At 35.2% G+C, this 13,093-nt stretch overlaps 2 protein-coding genes across 3 annotated transcripts; both read right to left on the reverse strand.

The window, feature by feature from the left end:
• Positions 1–1,364: 1,364 nt before the first annotated feature.
• On the reverse strand, positions 1,365–8,164 carry LOC122048045 (ribosome production factor 1-like). The gene is made up of 12 exons (XM_042609655.1): positions 7,917–8,164; positions 7,586–7,836; positions 7,408–7,488; positions 7,167–7,262; positions 6,952–7,035; positions 6,804–6,873; positions 6,613–6,695; positions 3,270–3,349; positions 3,045–3,143; positions 2,620–2,725; positions 1,697–1,786; positions 1,365–1,613 (listed from the first exon to the last, which is right to left on the reverse strand). The coding sequence occupies exons 2-12, from the start codon at positions 7,817–7,819 to the stop codon at positions 1,575–1,577; spliced, it is 1,062 nt and encodes a 353-aa protein (XP_042465589.1). The 5' UTR covers positions 7,820–7,836; positions 7,917–8,164; the 3' UTR covers positions 1,365–1,574.
• An 876-nt stretch (positions 8,165–9,040) lies between these two features.
• On the reverse strand, positions 9,041–12,260 carry LOC122048055 (phosphatidylglycerophosphate phosphatase PTPMT2-like). 2 transcript variants are annotated; one of them, XM_042609667.1, is made up of 6 exons: positions 11,704–12,259; positions 11,234–11,356; positions 10,831–10,924; positions 10,023–10,105; positions 9,792–9,881; positions 9,041–9,708 (listed from the first exon to the last, which is right to left on the reverse strand). In XM_042609667.1, the coding sequence occupies exons 1-6, from the start codon at positions 11,893–11,895 to the stop codon at positions 9,172–9,174; spliced, it is 1,119 nt and encodes a 372-aa protein (XP_042465601.1). In that variant the 5' UTR covers positions 11,896–12,259; the 3' UTR covers positions 9,041–9,171. The 2 variants fall into 2 exon arrangements, with proteins under 2 accessions (XP_042465601.1, XP_042465607.1); XM_042609673.1 differs by lacking the exon at positions 11,234–11,356 and having other exon boundaries at positions 11,704–12,260.
• Positions 12,261–13,093: the final 833 nt, after the last annotated feature.

Raw genomic sequence — 13,093 nt, forward strand, 5'->3', positions numbered from 1 at the left:
TAAACTTTGGATTCAAAAGCTATTGATAAAAAATTTTATTTTTATTCCTTAATTAAATATAATAGACATTAATTTATTTAATTATTCCTGATATTTTTAAATATAAAAAAATCTAAAAATGAGTATAATGCATCTTAAATTCAGTAAATCTAATATATTTTTTATGCACAATTCTTTTTCCACCTCAATTGTATAAAAAATATATTATAATTTCTTTAAATAATACTCAATTTGATGAAAAACATATTAGATTTTCTTTAAATGGTGCTAAATTTAAAAGAAATTATATTAAGTAGGAAAAAAATTATGTTTAATTTGATAGAAAATATACTCAATTCTAATTTAAAGTACTAAATTTAATAAAAAATTATACATACTTTTAGACTTGTTGTATCTAAAAATTATGAAGGACAATTTTAATAAAAAATATATTTAATTTTAATTTAAAGTACTAAATTTAAGAAAAATTATATTCATTTTAGACTTTTTTATCTAAATAATCTGAGAGGCAATTAAAGGTGCATCTTAAATTTAACAAATCTAATATATTTTTTATGCACAATTCTTTTTCCACCTCAATTGTATAAAAAATATACTATAATTTTTTTAAATAATGCTCAATTTGATGAAAAATATATTAATTTTCTTTAAATTGTGCTAAATTTAAAAGAAATTATATTAAGCAGTAAAAAAATTATGCTTAATTTGATAGAAAATATACTCAATTCTAGTTTAAAATACTAAATTTAATAAAAAAAAATTATACTTATTTTTAGACTTTTTGTATTTAAAAAATTATGAATGATCATTTTAATAGAAAATATATTTAATTTTAATTTAAAGTGTTAAATTTAAAAGAAATTATACTCATTTTAAATTTTTTTTTTTATCTAAATAATCTGAGAGACAATTAGATAACAATATTTATATGAGAAAGTCAAATAAATAAAAGTTTACATAGAGGGAGTATAAATCAAATTTTTTAGACATGAAAATTACATGAAAAAGTTAAAATTATAATAAAAGATTTTTCTTTTATTTGAGTTCATGTACACCTGTTAAAAATAAAATACTTTTATTAATTGTTTTTGCTTAAATACCCACAACCCCTTTTATATAGATTAAATATTTTAACTAAACATTAATTAAGTACTTAAAAAATGCATGCTATATAGAACTCTAATATAGTTTTAAAAAGAATATACCATTTCAATCTTTGTTAATATTTAATTAATATTTTATTTTATTTTTAAGTGTGATGATAAACTATATTTATTATTCTAAAAATAAAAAGTTTAAAATTAAAAACTTACATTATATATCAATGGAGCTAATAATTAACTACAAATAATCATAGCCATGAATAATAAATATAAGCTGAAATTCCGTTAACATTCCCAAACTCCATGAACAATTGTTCTGACGTATATTTATAAGTGCTCGATAAACAATTGTTCCCAAAAAGGCTTGACTTAATTAATATTACCAAAAAAAAATTACAAAGCACGCAACAGTTGAAACTCGGAACACTTGGAAGGGGATAACGTTTGCATCTCCAAAGCAAAACCACAGGCTTACAGGAAAAATCTCCTGCGACTGGTATCCATATCCGACTAAAACATGAAAAGAACAAGTTTAATTTATCGAAGGAAAGCGATGCAGGAACATGATTGAGATTTGTGGTGAAGTCATATACCTTGTGTACCCATTCATATTCTCCGCCTTGGGTGTCAAATGTACCGTTTTGCAAGGTCCTTAATTTAAGAGTAAAGCGAGGGCCACACTCCTGCATTTTCGAACAACAATTTCAACACTTCAAGATTGCTACAAAAGGACCACTTGATTCAGTCTAATGAACAATGAATTTGAATCAAATATGTCATCATTGTTTGTTTAGTTTTAAAGTAAGTGATGAAAAGCTCCTATCAAGCTTGAATCCATTAAAGATCAATAACTCTAAAACAAGAGCCCCAACTTAAATTCACCAAATCAAACTTCAAGATTCTAAAATAGTTGAATGAATGAATCTCGGAGAAAACCAGTATGTAGATAAATAAATGAAACTACAGTTGATTTGTTATTTCCATGAGATTGCATATGATAACTTTTTTCCAAAGATATAGATCTTGAATATTGCATCATTAGTCAATACATCATGTTTGAATATTGAATATCATAGTATGATACAATATTGACTGAGGCTATGAGCATGATTTTAATCAGAGACCATCAACGTGAATTAATAATGAACTACTATAAGTGTTCAGTTCGGGGAGTATCTTGATCCATATCACACAAGGTTTACAATCTCATTATGTGTCAAGGTTCTGAAACAAGATGGTTCTAGTGCCAGCCAGTGTACCTTACAAAGGCAAGAGGTGACATTCAGATCAGAGGAGGAGGAAGAAGAAGAAGACGACTTACCTGGTCTGATAGAAAGTAATAAAGCCATAGCTTTGTGTAAGACAAAGGCACTCAGATTACAACTTAAAATTATGGGTATCAAGCAGATTAGCAAATTGAAAGTTGGGTCTAGACAACATTAGGCCGTTTCTGATCGAGAAGAGAAGTCTTCAAAGAAGCCGATTGAAAATAAATGCACCAAATTCTCAACAATACCTGAAGACGTGCAATCACTTTCTGTTGAGGTAAATTTTTGCTTTTGGAGTCCTTAGCCGCCTTTTCTTTGGGATTGACTTTTTGTTCTTTAGTTTCAAATATATACCTAAATCAGAGATAATGGGTGTTACAAAAATTCCCCACAATACAAACGCATGACACCTCAGGAAGAGCATGGATATAAAATACTGAAACTGAGCAGCTTTCCCATGATGAATAACTGAGAAGATCAGTTGGCAAAAGGGGATTTAAGCAGAAAATATCTATCCAACAAATTCAACAGATATTAAGAGAATATACCCATTTTGTTGGGTACAAGTCCTATAAAAATAATGCACGTAAAAGCTAGAATGCAAAAACAATCATTGGTTCTAAATAATAACGGTGAACTGTCTATCAAAATAGAAATCCTCAACAAGGGCTACCTGTGGTGTCTAAAAAATATGAAATCACGTTGATTGTGGAAAGTTACAACACGACGACCACGAAAATTGGGATCTTGATGAAATAGTGACTGTATCATCCTGAAATTCAGCAAAGAAAAAGACATACAAGAATGCATAAGAGTTGCATGCACACACATAAACTAGCTAACAACAATAATTTTCAAATCATTCAATACAACTTTGATTTGAGTAAAACTGAGCAACCTGCCAACACGATGACCAATTGTAGTAGTAAAGTTGTTCAGTACTAACTCCGGTTTATGACTTGTAGGGTTTCCATGATTCTGACAACACAGAAGAAACACAGTTAAAGAATAGTGGATAATTATTTAATATTAACAGAAATAGAAGTATTCTGTAGACCATGTAAAAAAATAGCTAAATATAAGACATCAAGCTATTTAATGAGAGGATCACTCGAATCTTATTTGAGTGTATGAACATGTACTAATAAATTGATGGAGCTCAACATATCATTTGTGTGTATTTTCTAAAACAATGTGAATTTTCCAGCTAATACCAATATCCATCCATGTAGTTGCTTATGCATCTGCGAATGCTAATCTAATGTATGCTTATACAAAAAGGGACTACCTTGATTTGTTAAATTCATAGTCATGTCCATGTTAAATTGATTCGAGTAATCAGTGTTTATCCAAATAGAAAAAAAAAAACAAGAAACATATTTTGTGGCTTGCTTAGATCACTATGCAAAATTATGTTTATATGGATCACACAGGACTAATGCATCATTATTATGTCATATATGTTTTATGCTATGTGAGTTACTTAGGTTCACATATAAAATATTTATACAAATTTTCAGATTGCACAGGATCAGTGTGGGACTCCGTGATTGTTTTGATGTGATCAACCAAGTTAGTTAAGTCATGCTTGTTATTTGATCCCTGTATCTAAGTGTGCAGGAGTTTAAGAGCGCAGGAAGTCGAACGGAAGACGCAGCTAGCGAGAAGTACGGCATGGGAAGGGAGCCGACGGGCTCGGTGTGTCCGAAAGACGAGAGAGCTGCGGAAGAGTACACCGGTGGGCGAGAAGAATGTGCGTGGCGTTCGAGCGACGTAAAGCTGGGACGGAAGCCTGCTCGAGGAGAAGGCCGGAAATTGGGTTCGGGTGAGCCCTATTTCGATTGGCCGGAATCACCCAAAAGAACGGAACTTCGGAAGTTGAAGCAAAGAAGCAAGTGTGCTGGAAACACTGCTCAAGGCGCCTTCATCATAGCTTGAAGGCGCCTTCACCTTGAAGGCGCCTTCAAGACTTGATGAAGGCGCCTTCATCTAGTCAAAAGTGACCGTTTGAGTGCGGATAAAGTTTTATTCGTTGACTTGGTTAGAGGCGCCGTGGACCTTGTTGGAGGCGCGTTGGACCCTAGGGATAGACTTTCTAGGAGCTATATAAAAGCCCCTGGAGTTAGGAAATATTCATTAATTCAAGCATCCAACTCTGTATTCATTCCTAGCAATAGTTCTGAGCAATTAGTGTGTAAAAGGCTTCTCCGCCTTCAGAGAAGGAGACTTTCTTAGTGCGTTTTTCATCGTCTTGGATTAACAACCTTCTTGGTTGTAACCAAGTCAATTCTTGGTCTTTTCTTTCTAAGTCCTTTTTGTTTTATCATCTTATTACTATTGCACTATTTGAGTTGAAATCGTTGAGGAGGATATACTTTATATTTTCAAGCAATTCACCCCCCTCTTGCCGGCCCACCAACAATCAGTTAATATAATGTGATAGATAGTATCATCTCTATGTAAATGTAATATTTTGTAGCATGTGGTGTAATGCATTGTCAGTATAATTAATGTTATTATTAAAATGACCATGGACCGTATATGCCTGCATTTGTGTATCTATCTGCAAAACACATGATTATGCAAAGGCTCAACCACAAACAATCTGCATATGATTTTAAAACCTTATAGAATTGACCTCAGGTATAGTTAGAATCATGTCTACGTCCATGTTCCAACAGATGGTAGAGGATACAAAGTAAAATAAATAAAAAACAGCATTCCATGATAATTAAGGAATTTGATTAACAGCATTCCATGATAAACATGATTTTATATATAATGTCCTTTATCTTAACAGTTCAAGCGTCGTATAAAATACCTAATAGGCTAAGTCACACTATTTCCGACAGAAGTGTAATAACATTGTGAAAAAAGAAAGTAGTGATCTATCAGTTTAAATTATGCGATTAAAAAAACAACAGATATATGCTAAACTAGTGTGTTTGAATAAAATGACTATGAAGCATCAGGTCTAGCAAAGTTTACAGTTGAACTATAGGACTTGGAAGCATTTAGGAATGAATTTGATCTGACCTTGCATAGAGTTCAATGGAGACACAGATTTAGTCTGAAATAGAACTTTGTTCATTGATCTCTTAAGTTTATTTTGATTTGTTGAACTGATTTATATATACTAAGGATGTAAGAGTACATAAGGAAACATTTCTGAAGCACCTTGGTGTTGCCAAATCACAGATGCAAAGGTATCAATTTGTAGTCCCCAAGTTAAAGCAGCAAATATATGATATTTGAACTAGAAGGAAAAAAAAATACTTTTTTGTATCTGTTTGTCAAGCACAATCTTCCACCAAGCCCAATTTTATCAAAATGCTGTCATGATTGTAATTATTACTCCATGCATTTTTTTTCTTTGAGCGAACCATTTAGATGCATCATTCCTTGGGTCAAAAATAAGAAATAAAACTTTCTATGTATCTATTTCTTTGGAGGAAAAGAAAAAGGGAGCATATTTTTTTTTCTTATGCCTAATTTTAAAAAACTTGAAAAAAAACAAAAATAATAATCAGATAAACAAATAGTTTAGTTTATAGTAGTGAATTGCACTCAACCTCCATTTCTCTCAGCCTGATTTTGCCAGTATTCATTTTGAGGGAAAGAAAAAGAAGATTTTCACTATCTCTTTCTTTCCCTCATTTCTTCCCAATGGGTTAAGGAGTTACACAATCTAGTGGTGAGTTAGGTAAGGGAGTTTAAATCAATACAATGACACTGTTGGAAAAGATTACACCTTGTCACTCTTGCTCCGAACAAAGAATAATCTCCGGTCCAATGGAGTCCATGTCTCTCAAATGTGGTTCCGGGACACCCCATTGATTCATGGTCATAGCCAAAAAAATAAAAAAAATAAAAAAAGGAAAAGTATTTCCATCCTTACTTTCCACTTAGTCTATTTCTTTGTTTCACACTGTGCAGGAAATGCAGTCTTAATCTCTCCAAGGTGCAGTAAATAACGAAAAATCATCAACAATTAAGGCAACAAAAATTCAGATAGTTAAATAATCACAAATAGAACTAAGAAACAATAAAAGCACAAAATATTTTTGTGGGATGTAATTCTAATGTCTACTTAAATGTACCAAGCAAGAAAGTAAGAACTAACAAAGCAACAAAATAATACTTATACCAGCTTATAAGGACCCTTAAATCTGTAAATGCAATCAAGTAAAAATATAAACTTAATGGTGATTTTGTGCACATCTGGAGCGCAAACCATGTACCTTGATATCCTTCCGCAAAATTAAGTTGGATAGTTTAAAGTGTGCAGTGGGTCCATCAGGCAAGCCTATTATCAGCATTGCATCTGGAAAACAAGGCAAGCTTGTAAATGAAAAAGGATAAGACAAACTATAAAAAAAGCATCCCATGTCAACCATGATGCAAGAGTTAATGGACTTGTTCTGCTCCAAACCTGGTTCTCTGCGATTTGTATGGACCACAATGATGGAAGTGAAGTCTTTGTTCTTCGCATATTCAACAATCTGCTTGAAAGAAAGAACTGATCAGAAAAATTCAGCAATGCAAGAAACTAGAGCTTTTCATTATCTAAAATGTGTTACCTTTTTCAGTTCGTAAGTTCCTCTCTTGTAGAAATGAGCATTGGGAATCACTGATACCAACTCATCACATAAAGCAGGACCTCTCTAGAGACAAAAAAATGTGAGATTGATTTGGCCTCCAGTTGTAAATATGATATTATCATGAGAATAAAAAGTAAAAGAATAAAAGAAAAAAGATTGACTTATGAAAATGTGCTAAAAACTAGAAAACATACAGTGGAGTTGAAACGATTTGTGGTGATTAGTATTTTTGGAATTATTTCCTGCTTTAGTATTCCACTGAATTCATCTGCATTGTTTGCTGCAAATAGCTATATCCATGCATCGGAAGTCAGTACTGAAGGTAAATTTCTTGTCTGACGACTCGTAAAGCAAGTAAAGATAACTAAAAATTGACATCTTTGTAAATCTAAGATCTCAGATTACCATAACATCAGGCGACAAAACAATCATTACCTCTTCATCATCTGGTCGGCAAATAGTTTCATCAACTTCCCTGGTGTTCTCAATGGTCCGAGGCACGCTCTTCTGTGGTGGCTGCGCATCGCATTCGCAAAAGCAAAAAAAATCAGTTAATCACTCCGGGAACAAAACCCAACAAGAAGAGAAAGAAGGAGAGGGGAAGGGAAAATACCTCCTCGCCAAGTTCGAGAGCTCTTTGGATGGCAACCTCTCTCGCTTTGGCCTGCTTCCGCTTCTCGATCCTCTTCTCACGTTTGAGCTTAGAATATACTTCGCTCCGCTTCTCCTTGTTTTTAATCATGGAAGGAAGCGTCTTGTCCTTTTTGATCTTCTTCCCTTTTGGCTTCCCATCAACGTCATCGTCGTGATCGCTCCCGGCGCTCTTCCTCTTCACCCAGCCGCCCATGTTATCTCCTTTCGCCACTGGTTGTTTGAGAAGGAGACAGACTAAGGTTCTTCAGTGGTGGAATAAAGAAATAATAGGAAGGTAGTCCTGCTGCTACACTGTTGCCGGAGGTGGTTGCGAACGGAAGCGAAGAAGGTTTCTGACAAGCAGGAGCGAGCTAGTGTCCTCGATGTTACGGACAGGGTACCGCGGACGAAGCTCCTGCGATGAGCGTCGGAAACTGCGACGAGCGAGGGCGACGGCGACACGAACGGGGGGGCACGGCGGTCGGCAGCCGGCGGCGACGCGGCGTCGAGTATCGGCGGCGTGGGGAGAAAGAAGAGGAAGAAGCGGAGAAATAGGGTTTTGGGAGAATGAGAAATTGGGCTGGGCCATTATATTTGCACTTTTACGACATAATCCATATAATTTTATAATTCGCAACTAATCGCTTCAAAATTTTAAATAATATAAAAAAAAATCATCTATCACATTATATTGAATCATATTGTACAACCAAAATTTTCGTATAAATATTTACATTTGTGTTAGCAGGATTGATGGATTTTAATAAACCCTATTTATTTAACAGATAGGATTCATCAAAAGAAATTGATACAATAAATCATCCTCTCATTGGTAAATTATGGACTTCCTATATTAGAACTTTTGCATCTATTGCACTAAATTATTATATGTATCTCGTGAAAAGAGGGATGATGATTTAATTACTTCAGTTAATTTGATATTAATTTTAAATAAATTTTTTTATTATTATTTAAATAAATTCAATTAATTCGATATTAATTGAAATAATCTATTTTAAATTTGATTTAATTAATTCAATTTTAATAAAATTTTAATTCAAATTAATTAATTAACATTAAATTAATTTTTGATTTAGTTAATTCAATTTTAGTAAAATTTTAATTTGATTCGATTAATCAATATTAAATTAATTTTTGATTAATTTTATTAATTTCTATACCAAATTAACTGAATAGAAAATACCAAACAAACTGCATTTCTTTTATTTTTCTACATACTGGTTTTCTGGAACTGACTCGATAATTCAACTATTTTAGTGGCTTGAAGTTTAAGTTTATGGTTCTTAATTGAGAGTTATTTGATCTTCGATGGATTTAAGTTTAGGGATTATTATTATAACTGATGTTGCATGCTTTTGTGACTTTGACCCAAGTCGATACAATGTGTGACCTTTGTAATTCGAGTCTTTGTCCATCAACAAGGATAACCTTCTCCTTCAAACTTCAACATGACTCAAGCATAGTACATATATCACTCAAAGATCAGAGAAACAACTTCTGAAAAATCTTCAATCTTGCATTGTAAGCTCGAGCAGGCATGGTGCATCACGAACTAGCTAGACGGATGGGCGGGTGTCGGCTGGAAACAGGTAGGTTACCGTCAAACCAGCTGAAGGAAGAACAGAAACAAGAAAGTTTCCTCGCCTTATGAAAGGTTTGGTTAATGTGATTAGATGAGATGCTGTTCTCGTCGCAAGCATCCAGAAAGGTTTCGTACCCTTCTAAATCCACCTCAGTTATCAAAACTTCGTCTTCGATAGGACAAGTACTGTTGTTCTCGTCCAAAGCATCCACAAAGGTTTCATACCCTTGTAAATCTTTGTCAGTTATCAAAACTTCTTCTTCCTCAGAAGTAGATGCCGTGCCATTGTCATCATAAGCCTCCGGAAAACTTTCGTACCCTTGTAGATCTTCCTCGGTAATGAAACACTCTTCTTCGAGGGGACTGGTAGTTCTTGTTTTAGCACCACTGCATAAGGAAATCCTGTCCGAAGTTTCAATATCTTGAGGGTGTGGATGTTTAGATTTTGGGCTTTGGATTGCAGGAAATTTCAACTTGTTCTTGTTATAAGCCTCGACAGCCTGGTAAAGAAATGAATGACATAAGGGAGCGGAGCTAGAAATCAATCCAAAAACATGTCCTTAAGTTACTTTCAGAATCATACCTGCCACTGAGAAGGAGCCAACAGCACTCGAGGCCTTCTAGAGCGCACATATTCAAGAGCAGCCATGGGCGTCATATTCTTATATTTGACCTGCAAAGTTAGGGTAGCGATTTATGTATCATTTCTTTGATAGAGAAGGCTTTGGGAGGCAAGTACACCAGTTATGTTGATTCTGTAAGCAAAATGCATGATGTGCATAAAAGTAAGGTGATAGGCCTTGAACATAATTACCAAATAGCAAAGGACAATGGTAGCACTACGACCCCTTCCTGCCTTGCAGTGAACATATGTAATTTTCCCGTGAGATGCATTTACTGAAAATCAAAAATCACGTTTAGGATTTTTTTTTTCCCCCGATGGAGAGAAGCATTGGAACCATATTATCAAGCAGCAACCAATTTTTTAAGACTTGATGACTATACAGATGAGCTCTTCTATTCAACCAATTTTAAACTTTGAAATTGAAAAGTCAAAAACCAAAGGAACCTGGTGGAAATCCATCAGAGGCAAGTGGCTCAAATTAGTTGACCAAATTTTCTCAGTTTCCCCCCTTTAAATGTTGATTATGGACCGTTCAGAAAACAACGACTAGTTCTTAAATCAATCAGATATATAAACGTTAGCCCATATTCAGAAAGTGATCACTTTTCTCGAAACCAGACAATAATTCAGCTAAAGTATTGCAACTTATGTAGCCAACTTACTTGTATCTCAAGCAGCTAGACACCTGAATGAAATCCCATGTTTTTCGGATAGATCCCATCCAGACAAAAATGAGTGTTGCAACTTGCAATTCAACATTCTAGCATGCAGTAATTGTAATTAAATCACAAAACAGATTCTCCGCAACTGATAAAGCTTCTAGTTCTGATGTGCCTAATATGCTAAAGGAAGTTTGTTGTTTCACATGATGTTTGGTAGAAAAGAAAAAAAAAAAGACTCTTCTTAAACATTAGCAACCAATAGTCAGATAGGTTTTGCGGTGAAAATTATTTTGCTATCGCTGTACAAATAGGGATCAATAAAAGAAAAAACTTACTATGGATGAAATCAACAGCTCGGCATATATCAACAGGTGTAGGAGCATAAAGGTAGTCTCTTGTAGGAATCACCAGGTGATCGATTCCATGAACCTGGACGGAAGGAACAAAATAAAGTGGAATGCATCAAAGAAATGAAGAGATAAAAACTCTATTAAAAATGAATCCTAAATAATTAATCAGTCAAATCTTCTTCAACATACAGGACAGTATGTATTATGAGAGAGCCAGGGTTTGTCTAATGCAGTGTCAGAATGATTTGGACAGGAAAATCGTGGGTACACCAGCAAAAAAAGAAGGGGAAACAGAAATGCTTCAAAATAAGAGAAAGTTTGAAAAAGAACTACTAAAAATCAAACATAAATTGTAATTATACTAAAGAAAACGCATATCCAACACTACCTTATATACGTTTGACGGAACCAAAGTCTCATATGGTTCGTTTAGGGTAACGACTCCTCGAACTCCAAGCTGCTGCAGCCGAGGAACATCGTTCGGAAAAGGCACAGCACCCAACAATAGAAACTGACACCACAAACAGCATATTCACAGATTTTTTAATAAGTTGAGTATAAAATCTCTAAATATAACAAGAGCAGCATCAAAATCCCAGAAAACAAAGAAACCCCGCTTAGTTTGTATATATGTGTGGGTGGAAATTTAGTTTATATATGTTGTATTCATGATTTTGTAATCTCAACTAAAAATGTAACTTTGTTTCGTTTCCCGTCTCTTGAATCATCAAATGAACCCGTGAAAATTTTCTCCCGATTGCTCAAATCGAATTAAAAAAAAAGTTTTAGTTGCAGCAACTGCAACTCAACTGCTTAAAAAAAATTGGAGACTCAAGACATTAAATTGAAAAAACGTACCTGATCGATTTCATCCCACCATCGAAAGTCAGCTTGCATCTTGTTCCTAAGGACATTGTAGACAAGTGTAGGATAGAAAAGAATCCGTGCTCCCGCTCCCACAAGCGCTTTCTTTGCCCTAAAACTCACTATTTCGCGGCCGCCACGTTCGTCAGTTTTCCCCTCACCCAACTCATCAATGCCCATGATCATAATCACTTGTAACAGATCGCTAATCCTCGTCGATTCCACTCTGCTGCAGCCGCTTACCCACGGGACTAATCCTCCCCGAAACACTCGTCAATCTCTAATCATTTGAATCCAACGCTGACTGGAGGAAGGCCTCGCTTTGGACGCCAAGAGGAAAGAGAACAGCATCAGAGGCAGCCAAATCAACCGATTCGGCCGAAAGGTACCTCGATCTGGAGCTGCGTGTGAGGGGAATTCGATTTCGAGGGCGGAATTCACCAACTCGGCAGACAAACTACCACACGGCGGCAAACCTGATGCTCCACGCGTCGAGACAGGAGTCCAACGAGGAAGCAGGAGGCGCAGGCAGAGTTGCCAACGGGGGAGACGCACAAATAAAACGCCGCAATCCCTATTGCGGAAAGACCCCATTCGACCAGCTGAGACGAGTCGACGGCCAGGATCGCGTAGACCATGATAAAGTTAGAGATGTCGCGAGACACGAGAACCGGGAGCGGGGGTTAGTCGCGATCGAATCGAGCCGTCGCTTCTTGATCCTGCGGCGACATGGCCAAAACGTGGAAAGACTTCAAAATCATCAATTTGGGTCCTAGTCACACGTGGGGAGGTAGCAGCGGTAGAGTTACCACGTCATCGATCCTGATGTAAAGTGGCCCCCAAATCATTTCTCTCGGTACCCAACTTCACTTTAACGCCACGTCATCATTAGAATATATGAATCGGAGTGAGCCGGATTCGGCTTCTGGGCTCGTCAGTTGGGCTCCACTGGCTCGACCAATTAAAGTCGATTAGATTTGAACTGACATGAGTAATTAGCTTTCCAGCAAAAAGGCAAACATGCCATTAGATTTTTTTGGTCCTTTTCTGATGTTTGGTTCAGTGAGGTTTTCGATAAGAACGAAGTGCTATTTAATATTTTCCCACGGGATTTAAAGTAAGAAACAAAGAGTGATTAATACTGCAAGGCGTGTAAATTAACGTTGAGTGTTGCTGGAGCACAAGTTACGAATTTTTTTTATAAAATATAATTCGATTCTTATAGGTATTTATTGCGATTGGTTTGAAGAGTGATCGCCATTAATAGATATTTGGTGGTGGGAATCGTTTTTTTAGCTAAAGGCCATGGCAAAAGTTTATAGTTTTTTGTTTTTTTGAAGTTAAGCAAGGACGAAGGCTTGTACTGTTTACTCGTGTGCTCAAA

This window comes from Zingiber officinale, chromosome 1B, assembly GCF_018446385.1.
Source record: "Zingiber officinale cultivar Zhangliang chromosome 1B, Zo_v1.1, whole genome shotgun sequence".
Lineage (NCBI taxonomy): Eukaryota > Viridiplantae > Streptophyta > Magnoliopsida > Zingiberales > Zingiberaceae > Zingiber > Zingiber officinale.